We start from the raw sequence: 24,589 nt of genomic DNA, 5'->3' as shown, positions 1-24,589 counted from the left end.
TCCAGTGTGCCTAATTTCTAAATTTTCTTTGACTTTCAGCTGACATTAACAAGGCTCTCCTAGCTAAGAGGAAACGATTAGAGATGTATACAAAAGCCTCACTCAAAACCAGTAACCAGAAGATTGAACATGTTTGGAAAACACAGCAGGAGCAAAGGTGACCTTTACTCTTGGTTTTCAAGCCTGTGGAACTAGATTCCCTTCTGGGTCACAGGATGGATAGCTGGTCTGTCGCCTTGCAATAGCAAGTATCTAATAGTAAATATCTGCTCAGGGTCTCTGCTGCCTCCCATTGTGTCCACTTTGTTAATCTGACAGTAATAGTTAAGCACCTTCTCTCTTGAACAGACAAATTTAAGATTTGGAACTCTGAGAGCAAGGCAAATTAAAAAGTGGGGCTTACTTTTATCGTTATGGAAAGTGACCTTTGATGTTATTTATGTATTTTAAAACAATGTGGGGTTTTTTTCCCACTTTGGAATTTTCTATTTCTACTTAAAAACTGAAAAATGTTCAGTAAAACTTTAATACCGTTTTGGTTAAGAAAGTAAATAATTTTCACCTTGCTTAACATTCCTCTCACCTCTTAAGGCATATTTAATTACTACATCTGATACCAGATGTAGAGAGAAGTGAAAAAGGAGACAGCTAAAAATGAAAAGTCAGCAATACCTGCAAGTGTCTTGGTGTTGTTCTACATTTATTTGTATTTGAAACTTGTATGGACAAAATTCTAAGAAATAAGCTTATCAGTTTTGCATTGTAAACTCCTTGTGCTAAAGCAAGCATCTATAATTAGATTAGAAAAACATGGTAAATCTCATAAGACCTAACACTGCTAGTAAGAAGAGTTGTTACAATTTCTTTTAACTAGTATTTTATGGGAGTCTGTAGATATATTCCACATCCACTCTGTATGTGTGTTCAGTTTTTCAAAACATACAGTATTCAAATGGGGTCAGATGTCAAAATAGCTTATTTCTTTATCTATGCCAGCTTTTATTCTATTCCACGTGTATGTTGAACCTTGTAATTCCCTGTAGCATTTGTCATACTTACAGATAGTGTCTGTTTGTAGGCAGAAGCTCAATCATGAGTTCTCCCAGCAGTTTATGACCTTATTTCAGCAATGGGATGTAGATGTGCAAAAGGCAGAGGAGCAGGAAGAAAAACTAGCGGTGAGTTTCCAGAATGATGTGAGTTTCACTGTATTTTCCACAAGGAGGGAATATTGTTTCGATACTCAAGAAATGTAAAAATGCTTTATGTAGTTTAAACATAAATATATGATTGTTTAAGTTTGGGAAGAGGGGTGCATTTATAAGCTTCACTGCATGTTTATAAACACTGTTAACTGATGTCCTAGGCCAACATATGGCTTGAGAAAAGCACAGGCTATTTAAGGAGAAGTAAGACACGCTGTTTCCATCCATCAAAGTCTTTGGGTTCAGGGAATAAAGAAAAGTAGTTGTCTTTTAGTATACATTACTTTAAAATATGCCTGTATATAATAAATTTAAGAGAATTCGATCACTGAAAGAGGATAGAAACTATACAATGGAATGTAATCATGTGCTGTTGCTGTTTGTACTTCCAACACATTTGCAAGTTTTGCTTTTCCCTAAGGTAACACATTCCTCTGGGATACCCTAAGAAGCTGTGGGGCATAGCAATCCTCGTGGGATTTTACAAGGATAATTCAGGTCATAAGAGACCTCAGGAGGTGACTTGGGGCTTAATCCAGTTGTCAGTCTTCCATTAGTAAGAGCCAGGGTAACTTCTCAGGCAGAGATCCACATTACAAGATTTCCAGTGATGGCAGAATTTCTGATTCTGAAAAATGACATTGGTCTGCTATCCAAGTACTCTGATTAACAACTGATGCAATTGTGTTTTTCTTTTGCTTCTGCTTCAGAATATACTTCGTCAGCAACAAAAAGTTTTTCAACAGGCAAGAATAGTTCAAAGTCAGAGACTAAAAACCATTAAGCAACTCTACGAGCAATTCTTAAAGGTAAATCTTTTTCTTGGAAGGCAGCTGATCTTTATCATATCACTTAAAGCTGTATTAATTCAGTGTTTTGTTTGGTATTTCTGTAACAAAGTAACATACTAGACAGGAAGCAAAACTGTTTTGAGTACAACCACAAAAACAAAAATTTTACTTTTTTAGCTAAAGGCTTTCCTCACAAGCAAAAATCTTCTATGCCTTAATCGTCTTCATGGCCCTTTGCTGGGCTCTATCCTGTATGTCTGTGTCTCTCTTCTACTCAGGACTCTGAACTGGACCCAGCACTCCAGATGTGGCTTCACCAGCTGCATGGCCCCCAGTATATGGGGCAGATTCAAGTCCATCAGCTTCTGACAAACCTTAATTTCAGATCAAGTAATTTCCCAGCTGGTTTTGAAATTTCAGTTATGATAAGCATGGTGTTTGGTTTGGGTTTTTTCAAGCCTGGTAGTTGATAAAAATAAATCTGAAATGAAGCAACTCCTAGTTTAAAATAGTTAGAATTTACTGAGTATAATAGAGAATCATTAATAAATAACAACTGTTCCAAAATGTCAAAAATGTCTTCATCAAAGAGGAAAAACTGAACAGAAGGTCAAGTATTATTTTGATTTTTCTTCTCAAAGAAGATCAAAAGGTAGGAGTCAAGCCTCAAATAAGCTTAAATAAATACAAATTAAGGAAAATGCAACTAGACACATACACAGAGGTAAATGTAATTGTATGAAAAAAGGGAAGATAACCAGGGAGTTTTATTTGGCTTATTTGGGGAGATGTGTGCAAGGAAATGTAGTGGACTTAAAGTCCTGCAAGGTGGTCATAATATTGAACCCCTGGAATTCCTGATAGATGTCTCTTCAATCTTCTCTTGTAGAACTATTAACTTAATTGAAATGCAGAATAAGAAGCTGAGACCTCACAGAGGCTGATTGGAGGGTTCTACTTCTCAGAGTACATACTGTTAGAATAGGAATGCAGACTGGAGTATGAAGTCCTGTATGATTCTTCTGCCAAGTTTGTGACAAACTCATCAATTATCTGTGATCACTGTAAAAATTAAACTGTAGCATGAATAACGATTGGTTTGTTTGGTTGTTTTTAATTAACCCCTTGACACTGAGGAGTTCTGAATTAATATTATCCTTAACTTCAGAGCATGGAGGAGCTGGAGAAGAGCAATGAAAATCTTCTGGCTGGTGCCCAAAATGAACTTCGCAAGGAAATGGCAATGTTGCAGAAGAAAATTATGATGGACACTGTAAGTATCAGATCTATGAAGTCAGTTAAATGCAAAAACAGAACATTCAATTTAACATGAAATATTTGACATTAATTTAATTCAAAGGAGTCATATTGATACAGCATTTGTTCAGCATTATCTCCTTTTCTTGTGACAGCAACAGCAGGAGATGGCAACTGTTCGCAAGTCTCTTCAGTCCATGTTATTCTGATGGCTCAGTGGAGAAGCAACATGTACCTAAGTAACATGATACAAGTACAGGCATTAGAAGGATGTTGAGATTTAAATGTTTCAAGGTTCCTATTAAGCTCTTTCCTGGATTGTTCTAATCTTGTCTGTTACTGTTGTAAGAACATAGCTTAGTAAACTTTTATTACTGGGGAGCAGTATGGACCCCAAACCATTCACTGTCTGTTCAGCTGATTTTTAAAAATTTCATATCCACTTGCAAGAGCATTGGACTCTTTAAAATTGTTTCACTTTTTGTAATACCAAGTTGTAACAAGGGGAAGAATTAATGAAACATGCATTATCCAGGTTTTACATAATATCTTGAGGCCTTTAGATACATTGTATAAATAGAAGCATTTCTAACCAGCTGCAAATCTTCACAGTTTCAACATTTAGTCTGCTGATATATTAGCTGTTGTAAAAATTCACAGGGTATGACATAGCTCAGAATTGTTTAATGATGTGTATTCTGGTAAATTAAAGTAAATTTTGTTAAGTTTTTTTTGTTAGTCTAGACATTGAACTATCTTTGTATTAGTAAGAGATTTATGAACTGCTGTAATTCATCCAGATTTTTTTTTTTTTCTAAAAAGTTAAATGATGAGTTTAATGTATCTGCTCAAGTAACAATAATTAACCATTATTCATTTTGGGGTCTACATTTTGTAGAACTACTGCTAGAAGAAATCTACCTCATTTATTTAGTACAGGCTATTACAAGCCTTTGAGATGGAATATTATTTTCTGCCATTCCAAATGACTAAAAATTTAGAGAGGCCTGAGTTTTAAGGGTAAAGCATTTATCTTTCATGTCTCTCATTACAGTAAATAAGTACAAACTAAACCATTGGCTTAGTGTGCGTGCAGTTTGTTTTTACAGAAAACCATTACACTCGAATATCTACCTTTTAAAATTAGGTAGTTGCCAACATATTTAATGCTTTGATTTAATACAAAAGTAGATAAAACAAAAAACATCCACACACCCACACACACAAAATGTGATGTTATCACAACACTGTGTTTCAAAACCATATTTTTCTTCTCAGCCTACTAGCATTTTTTAGGTCAGAGTCAAGTCATTTGATGATAGTTCTCCAGGTCTGGAAGCCAGATTGGTGATGGCTAACTTGCAGTAACTTCAGCTATTTGGTTGTACTGAGTACAGAACTTCTTGTTCTGCCTCTGATAGAATTCAGGACAGGAGCAAACATGGATGTTATACTGCTACACTGAAGTGGTATGGGCCTCTCATGGGTAACCAGTAACAATGCTGATTTGTAACTACTGAGTCTCAGCCCTCTAAGGACAGTTACAGGAGTCTAGGAAATAGGTGACAGGTTCTGCTTCAGACCTTCAGCAGGTGGTTATTTGTTAGCATTACCTCCTAGTTTTGGTTTTATTTGCTACTATTCAGTCATGGTTCTGGTTTTCCGAGTGACTTCTGCATTAGTTTCCTATTATCCACATGCCTCAATCATATCCTCAAAACTATTTGTACCTACTATGCCAGGACACAGTTTTGACCATTGTGGAGAACCCACTCATTTCACTCTAAAGATGTTGCCTGTGTCTTTTCATTGGGAGGTTAATTTGCTTACAGTATTCAGCCAAAGAAAAATGGTCATTATCTTCCTTTCTATTTGACCATGGCCTGGGTTCAGGCTAAATTCATGTGCAGAGGCTGTGTCATTTCCAGCCTCAAACGGGAGTAGTATGATTCATTCTGAATTGATATTAGTCATTTTGGGGTGTAGTTGTTTGGCAGTAACTCTTACAGTTATCCCTCAAAAGGTTCATTATATTCTTCTTAGGCAGGAAGGCTGGTAGATGCTATTTTATTCCCTCCAAACTAGCAGACAATACACCACTTTAAAAGTTCCCTGAACACCTCAGGAAGTATTTTTTAATTAATAAGCAGGTAGGAAGATGCAGTGGTAGTATTTTTAAAACAAACCATGGAATTCTTTATTGGTTAACTCAGGAAGGACTTCATTAACTTGGAAGCTCAGGTACATAGCAGCAGCTGGAAGGAGTAATGCACACTTATATTCAACAGCTTTTTACATAAAACATCTTCAGATAGTACCTCTTGAAAGGAGCTTAAGCTTATAGGGTTTGTGTGCAAGTAATCATTTTTTCATACAGATAACAAGTTAATTCAGCTTTTCTATAACAGCAACAGCCCTCAGACATATTATGTTACCCAGTGGATAACAGTGTTCTTAAAGGAAGAGAGAGGCTGATATTGGGCCTGAGTTCCTGTTTTGGAGAGTTTTACATTATGATTCAGTTTTGTGCTCTTTTGTTTGGATAGAGTACAGCAGTAGCTATGAGACAATAGAATCAATTGTTAGGTAAGTGAACACAGCTACAGCAAAAACACCACAGAGGGAAATACAGAAGGCTGGGCTGCAGTGCTGGAGCCACAGGCATTGAAGTTTATCAATGAACTTTGTCCTTCACTTGCATAGGCTTATAGATACAAGTTAGGGTGGCTGAAGTTAGAGTCCTCTCCTTACACAGCTACTTGTAGTCTAGATAAGGATGAAGTACAATGAGACTAACCTTACTATGACCACAAAACCAGAAACTGGCCTTGAAAGAAAGTGCAAGCTAAAGTTTTATGTGGTAGCAGTAGGTTATGTACTTTGATACTAGAGAATGCATAAATTCTAAAGGCACTCATAACATACTTTGAAGTAGAAGAAAATTTTCCTGAGCTGTACCTCCTTTACCTACTGCTCTGACAGCTTGTTCCTTTGAAGTACCAGGAGAGAGACTGAATGATTTTTACCTCATGGCTGCCTCACTTTACCAGTCTTAATAATGCAGGATTGAATTCATTGGTATATCTGACAACCACTTCAGAGCAGTTCCAACAAAACTTTAGAAACTAATGCTACAGGGTTAGACAATTGGGTTAGGGAAACATGAAACTCCTCTTTGAATTCTGGAAGCACCTTGGTTTGCGTCTACATTCATCAGAAGAGAAGTACAGAATTAAAGTTACCTAACAAGAAATGGCAACATTTTTAAATGTAGTGTTTGTGGTCTGAAACACAGGGAAATACGTACTAGTTCGAAAGTACAACAGCATCTGCAGAACTTTGTATCTACTAATTCTAACATCTGGTAATCTCTGAAATACAGTGAACTTTCCCATAAAATTGTTTTCTTCAAAAGCTTAATCTGTCTTCCCAAAAAACAGAGAGGCTGCGTCATTCCCCTAACTGCTTCTTCTCTTGTTCTTGACCTATTTAATCAGTCATTATGGTTTTGAACCTGCTCAGGAGCTTGATGAGATGAAATTCTGAAGACATGTATATGAAGATGAGCGGCAATCTGTAGGCATACACCACAGGCATATCTCAGCATATCAAACAAGGATATGAACTTCAAAAGAACAAAACAGAACAGGTTAAAAAATATATATTTTTTTAATTGTCCCTACTATAAATATGCTATACTTTAATCAGAATTTATCCAAGTGACAAGCCTAACATACATCATTGTAACATACAGCTACAGAGTAGTCTAGTTTAGAATTAAAAATAAAAGCATCACAAAACCCCAACAGCACTAAACACAAGATCTGATAAAAAAAATTCATCTGCAGTTCATAGAATGACTTTAAAAAACCCACATGGACTAAAGCATAATATCAGGAAAGCTGGATAAATTTACTTTCACATCTCTATTCCAAGGAAAGGAAACCAGTCAGCTCCCAAAAACATATTTACATGATTTCCTGGCACTCTGCAGTTACAGCAGAAATGTGAGCAAGTCAGAAATGGCAGAGCAGAATGACAGGGACAATTTTAAATATTACTTAAAGCACAGTAATTGGTGTCCAAACAAAAAAAGTCCAAACAAATACAAAAAGTATAAAACACTTACCAATGCTATCCACAGAACAATATATTCATCAATGAAACTGTTGAAGTACTGGTCCAAAAACAGAAGTCCTGGCCCAATAAATGCAGAATCCTGAAGAGAAATTTCACTTTTTGTCATGTGAGCCACCTATGTTTAAAAAAAAATAAATTAAAAATTGCATCCCTGCAAGATTGGTGTAACTACCAATAAACAGGCATCACATCCTTGCCCAGCAATGTCCTCTTGGAAGTTGCATCTATACCCATGCACTTTAACTATCAACAGGGGTTCCAATCTCTAGTTTTCCAGCACTGTATTCAAATGGTAACACTGTAAGTATATTGCTGAAAACAAATTCTATCCACTTGAAATATTGTTTTCAAGTCCAGCTTGAAAATTTTGGCTTTCCCTAGCCAAAAGTTAACTAGGAAGCAGACCTTTCCTTAGGTGGCAACACTTGTTCTCACTGTTGAGTAAGGAAGTCTGTAGACTACCTATTTTCTAGTGTTCTAGTGTTTGAAAAATGTCATCCTTGGAGATAAAGAGGCACCTGGCTGGATTACTGATGATAGTAAATATGTAGTAAGGCAACTTTTTTTTAATCCACTGAGGAGTGTTTTATGTACAAGAAGCAAAGACCGAGAAGACAGAATAGAGACAGAAGAGTTTCTCTCTTCATTTTAATGATCACAGCAAATTCTCATTTCAGATAATTAAATGAGAAGTCACAGCACTGCTAGTAAGGCTTAAGAGACCACAGTTAGGATGTCAATGACAGAAAGTGCATCTCTAGGAATAACTTAAAACAAGTCCATTCAACAGCAAATACATTTTTCAATCAGTGTCACATATAATCTCTCTGTGGAACCCTGAGTCTGGTTCAGATTCTTATCACAATTAACCTGGTAATATAGAAAAGCAAACTAGGAAAACAGTGCCCCCTGATCCAGTAAGTGTTAAGCCAAAAACCAGTTTAGTTTTAGGAGGTTTGGGACTGACTTACCACCAGCTTCTGTGAGATTTTGGCATTCACAAGCCCAAATGTCAAGACATACAGGCAAGAATGTTTTTCAAACAGCTGAGTTGTAGACTTTTTATAAATTGTAATGGCCAGAGCGATTAGCAGTCCAATGTGCAGGCCTGGTGAAAGAACACTTGTTCCCTAAGATGTAAAGAGATGGAAAATTTGTCTTAAACTTCAGTCATATGGTAAAGTCCAATTTTTATACGTATTGTAAATCCTATTAAACAAAACCAAAGTTGTCAAAACTTGTCAAAATCCATTAGCATTACTCCACTGCTCTTAGTACCCTTTGCAGTGACTACTACCCATGACAGAAGAAATCCAGTAACAGTGACAAAAGGTAGATAATGAATTTTGCTATAGCCATCTAACACTCACATGCCCATCTGCTTAAATGCTTAAACAAATAAAACCCTTATGGACCAGCTGAAACACAATAAATTATGGGCATAAAATTGTATTTTTAGAGCAACTTACTGCTATTGTAGATCCATTCTTTCCAACCCCTCCACCAAAGATAACACGGAAGTAATTGAAAAAAGAAAGTGCTGTTCCACACAGGATGCCAACAACGGCAAAGAACTTCAGTTCTAAGCCCAGCAAAGGGACCTTAGCAGAACAAAAAAAGAAACAAAACCAAAGCAAAAAAAGAAAAAACAAACCACAACAAAACAAGAAAAGATAAAAGTTAAACATACAACACCTTTTTTAAGAAGTTATTAAAGCAGCCACTTTTACCTACTAAACGAATGTTTTATTTGAACCCTCACTTTCCTGGGAACAAGCTCAGCACAACAGTGTTTAAAATTTGTTTCCTTATTAAGAAAACAAGTATCTTTTGTAATGCTTAAACTCCGCCACTGAGTATTTAAGTTCTGTTCTTGAAATTCAGCTAGATCCTACTCTGCTCCTCCTTCGTATGTTCTTCAAATATTTTCACCACATAAGCAAGAACATGACACAGACTACTGCCATCAATCACCATGATATGGGAGCGGGAAGAGGGACAGTTCCTTCTATTCCAGTGGATGGAACAACACTGATCCACAGGAAACACAAACACCATCTGCCTGCTGTGTGCTTTGGCACATTATCTGTATGCTGTATCTTTGCATATCATGAGACTATCATGAGTAGTCTCCAGATATAAATTTTAATTAAACAGTTACCTTTTGGAATCAATTGCAGTTTCAAGGAAACTTCCAAAGGCAGCAGAGGATTAAAAAAAGAAGTAATAAACAGAAACTATTTACTATATTTTTTTGAATATAGAGTTTTTTGAGATACAGCATAACCACCACAGATAGTAGGGTGATAGTGAGGAAAAAAATTAATCTTAAATTAAGTTTAATGCAACTACTTTGTTTTACAGCATGAAAACAAGCTTTTTGAAAATAGGAAAAAAAAGGCTGGGGAAAGGAAATGAAGTTTAGCTGAACATTCCTTAATTGCTGAGTAAACTTTTGAACTAGTTTTCATTTCTTGGTGGTTTATATTTAGGTTAATTTCTTTTGGTTATCAATAGTATGGAAAAGTAAGTCTCGGCTCTTTGCACTATAACCAATCAGAACTATAAATTTCTGAGTAAAGGCCCTAAAAAGGCTGAAGATCTTTTGATACTGTCCACTAAAGTTCATCTTTAAAGGTCAGGATGAAAAACAGAGATAAGGAAAAGTTTTGGGACAGAAAACAATGCTTTAAATAGAAATATTTACATGACTGTGACATAATTCTTAAAAATCAGTACATCTGCATTGACACAAATATGGGTAACTTAACCAAAACCCCTGGCTTCATCCCATGGTTTCATTAGATCCTTTCATTTAATCCTTAAATTTTAAGTTAAATTGTTTAACTGAAATGTATGCTTTACAATAAAATATACAAAACATGTAAAACCAGGACAAGAACTATTTGCTAAAGCTTAAGTATGTGTTGAGTACTAGCTCCAGATCAGAAGTTTATATGTGGCAGATGGGGTCTTTTTTCCTTTGTGTAGCTATAAATCTGCACTGGGAGTCACACCAAAAGATCTAAGTTAACTATGACATTAAAATAACCTACACTTACACAATAATCTAAAACAACATTACACAACTAGTAGGTGTTGATGGTACTTGCACAGAGCAGCTTCAAATACCACAGGAACTGTGGACACTTATCAAGAATACTCAACAGGAACTCAGCACTTAACACACTCACCTTATAGTCCCATATTGCTGCTCCTCCATAGGCAGATATCAAGAGCAGCATTGTTATGGCAATCTGAACTTCAGTTACATCAATTCTGTGGAGGGGACAAAAAGAGATTTAGTTCTAGGACTTTTTGCTGTAAGTACAAAATGTGTGTGGAGCAGAGGTGGGAATAAAACCCTCAGAAACTGTTGTTCAAATTATATAAATATATACAGAATATTACTTTCCTTGATGGAGAAAGCTACTCTATATGGAGGCACACATCTCTGGCTAAGATTTAAAATTAAAGCTATACTCCTTTTCTGGAGCAAGGTACATATAATTTTAAAAGAGGACTCTTTAATGAATACATTGTTAACTATTTGAGAATTCTGTACAAATTCACAGCCTTGTTGATGTGATCAAATCAAGGTTTAAGGTAAGTCATAGTAAACGCAATCAAACATTTCCATTAAAAGCACAGCATATAAAAGCAGAGACTATAACAAGCAGGCTGGGAAAGAAGGGATTTCTTTAAGTCTCACATAATAAAAACTTGACAGATAAAGCCTGCAAAACAAGGGAGGACTGAGTCAGTGGATAGGTAAATATTTGTCGTATTTTTGAGGACATATAATTGCTATCATGCTTTCGTCCATAAAAGCTGTTTTAGGAAAGGCAGCCTTGTATGCCCTATGAAGTCCAGACTCTGTATTTCACCTTCTTGTGTTTTCAGACAAAATAGACAACTCTTGATTGTTGTATTTAATTGATGAAACCTCCCATGAAGCCAAGGCTCCAGAAAAAATTAGTACTTTTTAAGCTTTAACAAAAATAATTAAAATTATGACCCAAAAGTGCATATCAAAGGTACTTTTTGTGGTATCAAAAGTTTTGAGGCAGGTACCTTATCTTCATACTAAAGTTACCAGCAAACAGTGGTAATGAAAGTTCAAGATGTCTTTTAGGAGTTGGAATAAATTTGCTGTTTTAAGGTACTATGACTGAGGTGCATTGCTACTTACTTAGCACATGACCTGCCTGCATAGGAAACAGTGGATTTTTAAAAGGAGATAGCAATCATCTCTTTGTTAATGGAAAACATTTATCTGTACTTGATCATTTCAGTCAAAACTCTTTTGTTTCATCAGAAAGATGGTGATAAAATATGCTAAATTTCATCACAATCTTGTGACTCTTAGAAGATCCAGAGTTTAAACTGCAGTTAGATGATAAGCTGAGGTCCTCATCACCTCTTAAAGCCGAGAGAATGGGACGTCCTCTTCTTCCTAAGGTGTTGTATTCCCTCAGTTTTATTTGCTGTAGTGCTCATTGGACTGTAAGGTGAACCAGTCCAGTTTGCCCGTCCAGTGTAGGCTTTTCACCTTCTGCCCATTCCATGAAGTGGGGCTTGAGGTCCAATGACAGAGTGTCACAGGACAGTGGGACTGGGAGTGGGCTCTTCCTTCTCTGCCAAGGATGAAGTGTTGCATCCACCCAGCCATTCCTGAACTTGCTGGTTACCTTATGCAAAAGCACCCATGTGCAAGTGTTCAGAGGCTGCACGCTGTACTATTAACACCAGGATTTCTAATGTGCATTGCCTTTGTTGTTGCTGGTGGCGGGACAAGGCTCAGACTTGAAGTTGCGCCAAAGTTTAATACTTAATTTTACAGCAGCTCAGACTGTTGGTAGCAACAGAGCCCAAATCAGAGTCCAGAGTCCAGACTTTACTCAGATACTGTACAGTATTCCACAACCTGACAATGTCACATTATTCAGCTCTCTGATCCTTCCTGGCCATCAGCACTAGGAATGTCTCATTTGTGATTTATTTCTAAAATCGAGTTCTGCTAATTGAGAAATAGCATCAGTGAAAACTTCCATCCATCTTATTATGTACCATCATATTTAGAGAACTATACTAATGCCTTCTTCACACTTCTATGTTTAAGAGAAACAAAATTGGGAGCCTTGAAAAAAACTGTGACCTCTTTTCACTGGACAGAAATAGGTTATCTTGTGGAAAAGTTGTGTCTGTTTAACTTTAAACAATAACCATGGAACACCAGGCCATTCTGAGCTGTTTGTACTATGCACTATCATTATGTTAGAAGTCACCAAGTTTTTAACAAAATCTTTATGTGGTAAAGTGCCTTCCCAATGTGGGAAAATCATTCTCGTGCTTTTTGCAAGAATAAAAGGTATAGAAAAGCAGTCATGTCTGCGAAAGACCAGAGCTCATGGCCTAGTCCACCTCCCTTCAGAGCAGTCCACTGTCATGGAGAGAAACTATCCTATTTCAGCCATCACTGTAAAGCACCTATCTTTGTTTACAGCACAAGATGTCCTTTAAAAACAATAGGATGTGCAGGCAAGCAGAGGAATTACCGTTTGTGTGGTAAAATGCATTACCAGCAAATAAAAATGAGCTCTTATCAACATCACAGAGATAGCTCCATTTGACGCAGTGTGCAGGGACAGCTGGTCACCAGCCTGTGTGCCTGCTGATTTGCTAAAGCACTTTTTGCAGGGCAGAGCTAAGTAGGACCATGAAGAGGTGATTTAGCAAGTGACTGGGATTAGCAGAAGGACAGCCTTCATGTATCACTTATTTTCAGTTCTGCTGCCAGAGAAGTCTCAGATCTTTTCCTCTTTTCAGAAGTAATTATACTAAAGTGAAGCTCATTGCTTAAAACCAGTGAAAGGCCACAGCCAGGCACTAGCACAGCTATAGGAAGGTGCATCAATCCCCACACTATCAGCAGTTGAACTGAAATTATTGCCTTCTACATGAATGTCGTGACTTCTGCTCCTATGCTGCAGTGAAACCGATAAAAATTCTATCAAGTCATGAACAGCTTCACAGCAGTCTCTGTAACTGACCTAACACAAAACCTAAAGAACATCAAAGCAAATATGAGCCAGATTAAAAAAAGGCCCTCAAATAAACGTGCAGTAATTCTTCAAGCATTGCCATAGACCTGTGGAACTCTTTGAGGATGCAGTGGGTGTGGAGAGTTCATTCCAAGGAAGACTGAAGATGCCTATGAAAGGGAAACCCATTGGCAGGGGAATTTCTCTAAAATGCGTATGATTTAGAGTCAGTCCTCTGGGGCTGAAATGGTTCTGTGGCTGTGAGATTACAAAGGGAGGTACCCAGATGTTTGCTCTTCCCTTACTCCTACACAGGGCACTTGTCTGCAATGTAAACAAGAGCTCTCTGCCCTGAGCCTGCACAGTGCTAGTATGGGTTCTGACAACAAATATGCAGACAAAAGAGCCAAATGCATGCAAACAAAATATACAGAGCTAAAATCAGCTGCTAAAAGAACAAGTCCTTGGTATTATGCAGAATTTCAAGTTCTCGTCAGGTAAAACACTAGTCTGCTAGATTGGACGGGAGATGAGAAAGAAGGTGAGAGGAAGAGAAAGCAGGGAATAAACCAAGAAGAAACTGAAATCAAGAAGCTAGCAGTCTCAGACGTTAAGTCATATATACTTCTAAAGATACCTACTTACTTTCCAAACCTTAGCATGCCTGATACGTATGTCTGCCAGTGAGCAGAATAGAACATGAACAGTCCCACAAAACAACAGAAAAACAACCAGTCAGGATTTGTTCCTAGTCGGATTGCTATGCAGGATCCAAGGACAACAAATACTGAAAAGCAGAAATGAACATGTTAGTCATATACCCTCTTTGCTTGAAGTTAAGAGAAATTTAAAAAATAAATTAAAAAAAACAGGACATTTTACATCACTCTAAAAAAATAATGCTATGACTGACTTTACTGAGTAGCTGACCCTCAGGAGCAATCCTGGCAGGAGAGACCAAAACACAGCCCTCCTTTTCTGCCAAGGCAGGGCCCTGCCCTCTATCCTACAGTGGTTGTTCTCTCTCCTCCTGGCCTTGTCATCTCATGTTCTTTACAACACCGACAACTTCTGCTGAAGGGCCAAGCTTAGGGAGACAGGCAGCTGCTCTTCTCTGGGAAGTGAGACATAAAGAATATACCTGTTCTTAGCAACTGTTTCAGCTATTGAGCCTTACAGAAGAACTACAGGCATTGGCACCAATAGCAGCTCAGTTACGGAAAGTGAAACTGAGAAAGGCTTACTTTTTAAGGACTCACAACTTTTTTAAAACTACTTCTTCTAAGGAATATAAATTACCCTTCTCCTCAGTGCCAGGCTGGATTGCCCTATTACCAAACTGGTATTTTGGCACCTTACTCTGAAAGTGGATTACGTGAAGACGCACAGTTAAGTAAGAGCAGAATACATCTTACCCAACATCTGCCAAAGGAACTTCTAAAATACCCCAAATTACTGGCCAGGGATGCAAAGGTCAGGAGATGGTGAAGTTATCCTAGAAGACCCTGTTCCAAGAAGGGGTTAGGACTGGATTGTCTCCAGAGGTCCTTTTTAACTTCAACAATTCTGTGATTAATCAGCTGGTCCAGAAAGCAGGTAACTTTTATAAACTAGGATGGGTGACAGTAAGTTAAGGCTACCTGTGGAAATAGAGTCGCAACCATGATCAAAGAGTTCTCCAAGAGGAGAACTACTGTTTGTTCTTCTGGCTTGCTTCCCATCAATGGCATCCAAAGACTGGTAGATAAAAAGTCCTAGAGCACCCAGGATGTATGCCCAAAAAGGTGCCTGAAAGAGATTCACATAAAAGGTCACCATGTAGTTCCCAATTTCTTAGGTGATAGTCTGTTTCATTAAAGGCAAAATAATGTTCACTACAAAACTGTACTATACTGTGCTATTTGTTACTTAATTAATGGGCTAACCAAACACTAATTTCCACATGGATTATAGTAACTACTGTAGTGAACTATTCCAGATACACTAGTGGAACACAGATTCTTCTATTTATTTAAACAAAACCAAACCCAAACCTTTAGCCCCTCTTCTGTGTCAACTGACTTTATTTTCTACCTTAAACCCACAGTATTTCTGTAATTATTTGCTCTCTTTGTGCTGAAAAATGTTATAAAAATAAAAATAATCTTTAAAAAGAATGCACTTACTAAAGCTTTCAGCAGTTTGTGTGACAGACAAACTTAGATGACCTAGATGATTTGCACCTATGTATAAGATATAGATATAAAAAAACCCACTAAGTTTTTTTACTAAATAAAGACAACAGCCTTTAGGGAAAGATATTTTTTCCAACACACAAAAATTGACTACATAGGCACTTTGGACAGGGCTTAAAAAACTTAAGTAATTCACTAAATATAAAGGAGAAACTATCTATGTAATATACATCATCATTTTCAAACCAAGTTGTTACATTAGCACCATTTTTCAGTTCAGAGGAACTGTTCTGCAGTCATTACTTTCAAAAGCAGTATTTTCATATGCAGTCAGTCTGGCTTTGTGTAGGAATTAGGTTTTGTTAAAAATTATTTAAAAACACCTTTGGAACAAAGCACAGGCAACATTTTTGCCTCATGTAGTTTCCTACATGTAGAGGTACCCTTAGCATTCAGAAGTGCTGTTCATGAAAACAAAATCAGGTAAAAATGCTGGAAATGCAACTTGCAGGTTAAACAAGCAAAACACCCACAAAGCAGTCACAAAGCTGAATCCTTTCCCACTCCACTCACTGCTCAGGGAAAGCTGCTGTGGTACTACTACACCTCTGCAACTCCTCTCCTGCAGCACAAATTGACCAACATGTGTCCATGTATTTCCTAAGACCAGTAAAGGCTATTAAGCAGATTAGACAAGAGATCAGATTTCAGTGTGCTGAGATTTATTCACACTCAACTAAACCCAGTGTCACTGCTGGGGAAGAAGGGAAAATGGCAGCCATCCTTCAGTTCAAAGGCAGCAGTGAGAATGCAGATGAGGTGCAGCTGCTCCTCCAGACTGTCTGATGTCCCATCATCATTATACTCACTGTCTTGAGGTAGAAAAAAAGTTATGCCTCCAGTTAGGCTGGTCACAAAACACACTAAGCAGCAACATGCTTAAGGAAAGTACAGTTCTGAATAGCATTTTTGCTATTATTTAAAATTCCTCATGTATTTCAGGCTGGCTGATACACTGTTATCAAAGTCAAATGGTTGGCTGCTTCACCCAGCTTTGAAGGAAAAGACAGGCAAAGAATCAGGAACTCACTTTAGGTGCAAGCTCTGGATTTGTATGCAAATGAAAATCTAGAAAGCTTGAAACATTCTTCAAAACTGGCAAGGCTGTCTCCTCCCTTAATCCAAGGAAACCAAGAAAATATTGTTATCAAAGATCATGTAAGAAGCCTTAAGCAGGTGAAAGAGGATGAGGAGATATTCCAATGGACATTTAATATACTAGTATTTGGTAACTCCTGCAAAGATCACACTATAGAAATCCAGGTCAAGTGATGACAGCAATACATCTTGGATGCTTACTGATGGAATTAGTCGAGTTTCCTAGGTTTCTTCTCCCTTTTAGTCTAGTTACACAAAGGAATCTTGTCTTGGGGGATGTGGTTAAACTAGGGAGGGAATTTTTAGCCACCTTTTGAAAAAGTTCTACTCCTCCAATGAAGGGGAAAGGATAGAGCCTGTGGAGAACAGGAGGTGCCTGTGGCTACCTCAGGACTGAGGATCACCAAAAGCCCCAAGGAGGCACAGAGAACTCAAGGGTCTCTCACAGTACAAGCTCACTTGGTCTCACATTGTGCAGGGGGACTGTGGCTACCTCCACTTGCCCTTCAAAAACAGAGGGCTGTCAGCCATTACTCGGGTACTTCAGAACATTAAAGCACAGTTAGGACTTTGTTGAAGCTGAGATAATTTTAGTTGTGATATAATCCACGTACTAAAGTTACTACAGTACATACATTGGCTTTCAGAATAACTCTGTTACATGGAGAATGACAGAGAATCTCAAACAGGGCAGCTCCAGACCTATGAGAAGAAAGGCCATGAGAAATGACCTGTTTCACTGCTGTCTTTTAAAAGAGTATTTGAAAGACATTGCCAATTTTATTACCAATATTTCTGTGAAGTGCCACAAAGGTCATCTGCAGGGTTTTGTGAGGTGTCCTTACAGCGACATACTTCTATTAATTAAGACAAGATAGCTTGAGATCTACATTTAGCTTCTTGCAAAGCAAGCATAATGCAATATATACAAAAATAAACAAATGCATCAGCTTTATCTCGAGCTTCTCCTAATAGGTCTCTTTGACAAAACAGTAGTGTTTTTCCAGTTGCAAGTTATAGTACAGGTATGATCATTCAGACTGATTCAAGTCTGTTTCTGTTAGCTCTGACTGGGAAAAATCAAAGCAACAGTCCCTCCAGATTCCAGAACTAAAGCACTCTATCTGCCCCTTGCCGATATCTGGCTGAAGGGTGAGCATTTTCATCTTCCCAGCTGGGATCATCTGCATCCATTAGCACCTGTAGCAGATGTATTGGTATCCCCCACAGTTAAAGAGAAAGGAAAAAGATCCTAGTAAGAAAATAATATGTCAGAGAGCTTAGAAATGCTATCTGGAACACTTCATCCCTAGGCCATCAGTTCAAATCTAACCCAAAGTGGTAAGAACCAAAATTCAGTTCAACTATCATTTAGCAGATTAATGAATGCTCTAATGTATTAATCAGTAAAACACAGTTTTCCAAATCACCAAAGGTTCCAAATAACCATGGATTTTCTCTGCTATCCACCCTCCCATACAGCTCCTGCTGCTATCTCCTTTGCCTTCTCACGTCCCTGGCTGTCCATTCAGGGATGTCCCCTGATGGCTTCCCACACTGGACCCAAGTGGTTTTCAAATTAGAGAAGTGGGAGCATCTGAGAATGCTGACATGGCTGAGCAGAAATAATTAAGGTCAGGAGGCTCTCAATAATTACCAGCTTTTCACTGATGAGGTGTTTATATTCTCTGCCCAAAGTTACAGCCTGCCCAAGCAAATGTATTATTTGGCCAGACCAAGGTGCTATTCTCAGGGAACTAGAAGAGAACAGAAATCTGAGGGGGAGGAGGCAGGGAGGGAGAGGGGGATGCTTCTCTGCTTCAATTCAAAGGGATGTCTGAAGATACTACAGCCTCAGAATCCTGTAACACACAGATTCGATACATTAAAATTGGTCATTTATTGACCCAGAGCATGTCAAAACAAAGCCATGTACATGTAGTGTTTGACAGGTATGTGTGACACGCCTCTCCTTCAGGAAAAAATGGGGGTTGAACAGCAGGCATTCTTCTGCTCCCATGACTTCACCCCACAAAAGAGCATGGACAGCTGCAAAAGACTACATGTGTCAGGGAAACCTCTTAGAACTTGTTTCAAGCACAGCTCTCAAGTCCTGAGAGTTCAACAGGCCAAGCTTTTGCAGTATTTAAAGATTCAGTTCCTTAATTACTCATCACGTTTAGCCATAATCTCACTTCCTCAATCCACACCTAACAGTGTTGCCCTCGTTTACACGGTCCCTCTGGATCACATCCAGAATAGAGGGAGACATTTTGACTGGGCTTCCACCTCCTCTACCCCCTAAACATGGATCATTTCCCATGCTTCTGTTCAATGCAAAGCACTGTGCAATTGTACTAACAGCAAGATGAGGGAAGGGGCTGTTCAAACCTCAATAACACCAGGGAAGACAGCATGGATGAAAAAAAAATAAAAATAATAATCAAATAATCATACCATGGTGCAAGTGCATTTCATGCATACCAAGGATTCTGTGTTCCTTTAGCATCCTTGTCTCTCCAACAAGCCCTCTCTGAAAGAGCTGTGTTGGCATTCTTGTACCTTCTTACTTCATGTAAAATAACCTCCTTCTCCCATTCACAGCTGATCTGTTCCCCACTCATGAGTTTTGGCTGACTTTCCCACTCCACTCAGTACTTCACATTTCTTTTCCAAGTCAGGTAATGCTTTTTCCTTCACACTCTCTCCCCTCCACACACGTTCCCTGCTCATACAAGCTGCTCCAGTTCAGCTTCTTTTCTCTCTCCCACAAAGCTCAGCTGTGTGCCTGCTGTCCATATAATATTGTAACTGTCAATATCTTCCCCTCATTTTGCCCTCTAGCAGGCCTCTTTCATTTTAGAGGTGGTTTGGTTGTTTGTTTGGGTTTGCTGATGTTTTTTTCAAGTCTTTTTAAAAGAGAGAGAGAAAGGCAGAGACAGCATCTCACCAATGTTCCTCTCCCTCCAAACAGCTGATAGTTGAGCCAGGTGAAGTAACCTGGACCCTTTCCTGCTTTTTGGTCTCCCTAGATGTATGGCTTTCTAAACAGCACATTTCAGCAAGGTATGACACCCTTTTATAAACTCACTACACCATTTCTTGAACAATCCTACAGAGCTAGCCATCACAAGTCTCCTTTCCTTCCCTTCGCCCTCTGCAGGAGAGCCCTGGGGCCCCTGCCCCCTTTTGCTATCACTATAGTAAATCACTATTGCCCAAAAAGCAAATCATAATTCATGCTTTTCCTGTCTTCCTCAGTTCCCAGTTCTTTGCTTAGATCATGCTGTAAGTGCTACGAGATTAATTTTCAAATAGTTATAATTCTATACAATGTAATAATTACAGTTAGCATGCACTGCTGTCTAAAATTCTAGCCTCTCAAACCACTCTACAATTCCATGCCTTTATAAAAGAGGGCAGATTTAGACTAAATATAAGATTTTTATTATTTTTTTCATGATGAGGGTCATGAAACACCGGCACAGGTCGCCCAGAGAGGTGGTGGATGCCCCATCCCTGGAAATATTCAAGGTCAGAACTCTGAGAAACCAATTCTAGCTGAAGATGTCCCTGTTGATGGCAGAGAGACTGGACAGGATGGCCTTTAAAGGTCTCTTCCATCCAGCTATTCTGCTGTTTTAGAGAGATCTGTGGCTGATCTTGAAGGATTACCAAAACTAGACCCTTCCACAAGCAACCATGAAAGGAGAGGATCAAAATTTCCTTTCCCTCTTTAAAAAATACAATTATGTTTAGTCAGTTTTATTTTTGGTTTTCCCCAGAAAGGGGAAGGATATGCAAGATACCCCTGCAAAGCCTTAAGAATTAACCAGCTGCTTCAGAGAAGTCTGGTGGGGGTAGACCAAAACAATTCAGTGTCTTATGGTGAGGATACAATGAAAATCCTCACCTAAAAGGGGCTCCTTTTGCACTTTAATGCACCAGATACACACTCTTCTTACTTAATATCAGCAAGAATTTTCATTCCTAAGTATTTCCTAATGAGTGCCAAAGAAAAAGAAGAAAAAAAGAAAAAGAAATATGAACACAACCTAGGCTGCAGTCACAGTGAAAACAATATTTCAGTGCTCCACAGAACATGGAATGTGCAGGTGGTGTCCTCTCCACCACCACACCTGTATATTGTTTTTATAGATTGCTGTCCTAAATTAGAGATTAGGAAACTGGACAAACACTCGATAAAAATGTACACACAAATCATGGTTACAACAATGCCTGAGGGGAGCAACCTGCTAATGGCTTAGCTGTAAAAAAGAAAGTTCTTGTTGAAACATGCATTTACAGGAGACAGTGGTGCAAACCATGTTCCTGGTAGGCAAGGAAACATTAGTGAAGCAGACAATATTTTATAATTCCAAAACATACTGTGCTAGTCAGTAACAAACTGGCTTTTAGTAGCTACTGATCCGATGAAGATAAAAAGGATAGTGTGTAGGGAGATAATGACTCCATGTTAGGAGAACAAGAGAGCATTTTGTGGTTCGAGGCATTAATTGCACTGGGGTTGGGATTAACCAGCATGAAATTGTGGAAATCACTGCAACAGGATAAAATGGATGCTGAAAGTAGAAACAGGCTGAAAACAACTAAATCAAAAGGCAAAGTCATGAAGCAGAAGGTGTGTGAGGGGAAACAGATGTGTCAGTTCCTTTCAAGTAAGTAATCCAAACAGAATGCCTTGCAAAGAAACTGCTAAACCAGAGTCTTCTGGTATAGTGCCAAAATATAGGAAGGAAGATCTCCTTTCTAAGCATCTGTTAGCAGCTGCTCTCTAAGGGATTTCAGCTACCAGTCTTACTTGTTTTGTATGGTTTGTACAAACATCAAGACTTCTGTGTTTTCAATAAAGGCTTAACCAAAACGGCCTACTTAAGGTTGGTTAGGGAATAAAAAACAACCACATAAACCAACTCAAAAAAAACCCCACCACACCAAAACCCAAACCTGCTTGTTATTTTATGCAAGTCTTCTATTCAGTGCTCCTGCCTATGAGACTATAACAAGTTCTCGTTTGTCCATCAGGTGATGAAGACATGTTTGTGATGGAAAGAGGTGCTGTTGAGGTGCACTACTGTATTAGTTCAGTCCGTGGTTTCAACCAGCTTTAACATCATTTTCAGCTCCACCTATCTTTTCCAGCCTACACATTCCAGGCAAAACTACAAAGTAGGTATTACAGAAGTGCATGCAGCACCTGTTAGTGCTTCTTCAAAAAGCCATTCAGAAACATGACCTCAACTTAGGCGGAAGACAAGCTGAGTCATTAAACAAGCTGGAGAGAGAATGATGCTTCTAAGTGATGCAGCAAGATAAAATCAGGGCTATTCTCACAGAGTATAGGCAACAAACAAAACAAGAGGATAAGGCTGGGTCCACGATGCATGTTTATAAAGGATACACTGATATCTGAACATGAAAGTATGGTCCAAACTGTAGGATCTTATAAAATCCAGCTTCCACAATTAAAAAAAAAACCAAAGACAGTTAAATAAAGACATTTGAAAAAATAAAGTTTTCCTGGAAGGAATAATTCTGGATATCTGCAACCCAACTTCATTTCTTTTGTACCAGAGTCCACAAGGGAAAAATAACAAGTAAAATTTACTTTCTGCTTTTAGTTTTGAACAGCAAAGAGAAAAAGCTAAAATGAGCATTCAGGCACATAGCTGGCACAACTGATACTTTCATCACAAAACCAAGCTAAAGGTAGCAGTACACAGGCATTTTAATTCTGAAAGTGTGACTAGAAGCCCATCTGTAGTTTCCAACCATTCACTGTCATCTCTGTCTTCCCTTCTACTGCCTGCAATGCCTGAGGTCCTCTACCTGGTGATGTATATCAGGGGACCGATCAGGGTGAGACCAAACCAAAGATAATTTCGATCTGGGTCAGTTTCCTGATATGTCTGCCACAAATAACTCTGCTAACACAAAAGGCAAAGCAACTAGAGAAAAAGATATGTTTTTCTGACAAGAACACTCAGCAGGGTAAAGCTGTGGTATTAAAGAGGTCCCAACCAACTGCCGACCTCTGCTGTTAGAATTTAAGCCCATCAGAACACAAGAAAAACAAAGGCCACCTTTCAAGGTATTTTACCCACATAAAGCAATTCCCCCCTGCTATTTCCTACCCTAACTACCATAAAGACTCTGCAATGGGAAATTTGCAACAGGCTGGGAAGTTCTGATAGAGCTCCTGAAAAACTGACAAACTGCAGGCACTGCAGTTCAAGTGAGAGCAGCACCAGCCCACGTTAACAAGCCTGCTTTCCCTCCAGAAATTAAAGCAATTAAATCTTTCCCACACAAGGACGGGAAACATTTGAGCTACTGTCAGCTAACACATCCGCAGCTCTGATGTGTTATACCGAGGTGGCATCAGCCGTGTCTCGTGGCCCAGCCCTGCCCTCCTGGGCACATCCCGCACCCTCTATCATGACCAGCTGCTGGTTTCTACCTTCACGGCCCCTGTGTGACAGCCACACTCCGGAGGAGGGTGACACTCCCTTCCCAGAGGTACGGACACGGAGCGCGGGATGGGCCGTGGGGAAGGCGGGGATCCCCCGCCCCAGGTGAGCCCGGCTGTGCCCTTCGCACCGCGGCGAGCAGCGCAGGCCAAGTGCCCAGCTCACCAAGTGCCCAGCACACCAAGTGCCCAGCACACCAAGCGCCCAGCTCACCAAGCGCCCAGCACACCAAGCGCCCAGCTCACCAAGCGCCCAGCTCACCAAGCGCCCAGCACACCAAGCGCCCAGCACACCAAGCGCCCAGCACACCAAGCCCCGGTCCCGCGGGGCCCCTCTGGGCAGCGAAGGGCCGCAGCTCGTCCGGCGAACCTCGTCCTTCCACGTGATCCCTCCAGCATTTTGGCATTCCAGCCTTAACACCCGTCTGCAGCCTGACCCCTGCTGCCCCAAAGGGCGAGCCGCGCGTCACCGCCCCCCTGATTTCTCAGGACAAGCCCGCAGCGCTGTCAGGGGATGGGTCACTCAGCGTGTCGCTGCGGCGGAGCCCGAAGGGACAGGGCAGCGCTCCGGCGGCGGGCGCGGCCCCCCCGGCTCCGGGCACCGGCGGGAGGCACCGGCGGGAGGCACCGGCGGGGCCGAGCCGCGGTCCCCGAGGCCGGCTCAGCGCGGCTCCAGCCGTGTCGGGCGGTACCTGCTCGGTGGCGCTGGGGCAGCAGGCGATGAGCGGCAGCACCGTCAGGCAGTTCAGCAGGAGGCCGCCCATGGTGATGGCGTTGGGCGCCAGCCCCCGCGGGACCTGCTCCACCAGCCAGCACCAGTAGGGCTGCAGCCACGGCTCCAGCAGCGAGTGCCCGGCCGCGCTGTAGCGGTGCTCCTCCAGGCGCTTCAGCTGCGCCGGGCTGAGGGGCGCGGGCAGCGCCCAGGACACGACCATGCCCGCACCACCGGGACGGACAGCACCGGGGTCAAGGAGCCGCCGCCGCCGCTCGGGGCGGGGCTGAGCCGAGCCGGGGGCAGCGGCGGAAGAGGCCGACGCCCAACAGCGGCTTGGAGGGGAACGGCCGCCCCCGCCTCGCCCAACGCGCGGCGAACGCCCTCGCCCCCGACCCGGCTTTGGCTCCTTCGCCCCGAATACACGACACCGTCCCGGCCCCAGCCCCTTAGCGGGCACGGCTCCTCCGGCCCCGCCTCGCCGTGAGGGTTTGGGGGTGCCCTGGCTGGGGAAGCCCTGGGTCGTGGCAGGGGTGAGGCCGGCAGGGCCCGTCCCGCCGCCTCCGCAGGCCGCGGGCGGTCGGGGCCGGGGCCGGCCCGGGGAGCTGCGGCCGAGCG

At 40.5% G+C, this 24,589-nt stretch overlaps 2 protein-coding genes across 5 annotated transcripts in view; one reads left to right on the top strand and one right to left on the bottom strand.

Annotated features, from left to right (window-relative positions):
• SYCP3 (synaptonemal complex protein 3) overlaps positions 1-4,329 on the top strand; it is a 9,688-nt gene extending 5,359 nt beyond the window's left edge. For both annotated transcript variants that reach the window (XM_086887121.1, XM_086887122.1), the window contains exons 5-9: positions 40-157; positions 1,079-1,178; positions 1,916-2,014; positions 3,165-3,269; positions 3,409-4,329. In XM_086887121.1, the coding sequence (XP_086743247.1) occupies positions 40-157; positions 1,079-1,178; positions 1,916-2,014; positions 3,165-3,269; positions 3,409-3,462 (476 nt within the window). In that variant the 3' untranslated portion in view covers positions 3,463-4,329. The remainder of the gene's footprint in view (positions 1-39; positions 158-1,078; positions 1,179-1,915; positions 2,015-3,164; positions 3,270-3,408) is intronic.
• Positions 3,320-24,589, bottom strand: CHPT1 (choline phosphotransferase 1). Of its 3 annotated transcripts, none has more exons than XM_086887118.1 (9): positions 23,952-24,589; positions 15,078-15,225; positions 14,083-14,224; positions 10,588-10,672; positions 8,863-8,994; positions 8,365-8,523; positions 7,383-7,508; positions 6,768-6,878; positions 3,320-3,488 (listed from the first exon to the last, which is right to left on the bottom strand). In XM_086887118.1, the coding sequence occupies exons 1-9, from the start codon at positions 24,192-24,194 to the stop codon at positions 3,444-3,446; spliced, it is 1,191 nt and encodes a 396-aa protein (XP_086743244.1). In that variant the 5' UTR covers positions 24,195-24,589; the 3' UTR covers positions 3,320-3,443. The 3 variants fall into 3 exon arrangements, with proteins under 3 accessions (XP_086743244.1, XP_086743246.1, XP_086743245.1); XM_086887120.1 differs by lacking the exon at positions 23,952-24,589 and adding an exon at positions 23,554-23,673; XM_086887119.1 differs by lacking the exon at positions 6,768-6,878 and having other exon boundaries at positions 23,952-24,553.

The sequence above is a fragment of the Cyanistes caeruleus genome, chromosome 4, assembly GCF_971803275.1.
Source record: "Cyanistes caeruleus chromosome 4, bCyaCae1.hap1.1, whole genome shotgun sequence".
NCBI classification, from domain to species: domain Eukaryota; kingdom Metazoa; phylum Chordata; class Aves; order Passeriformes; family Paridae; genus Cyanistes; species Cyanistes caeruleus.
This window is presented reverse-complemented; position numbering and strand designations above follow the sequence as displayed.

Bases quoted from the DNA above. Each gene is read 5' to 3' on its own strand.
- CHPT1 (XM_086887118.1), bottom strand. From the start codon at position 24,194: ATGGTCGTGTCCTGGGCGCTGCCCGCGCCCCTCAGCCCGGCGCAGCTG. The intron at 15,226-23,951 runs GTACCGCCCGAC...AATCTCTTTCAG, and splicing joins GCCCCAGCGCCACCGAGCAG to GCACCTTTTTGGGCATACAT. The intron at 10,673-14,082 runs GTAAGTAGGTAT...TCCCCTCCACAG, and splicing joins GGCATGCTAAGGTTTGGAAA to AATTGATGTAACTGAAGTTC.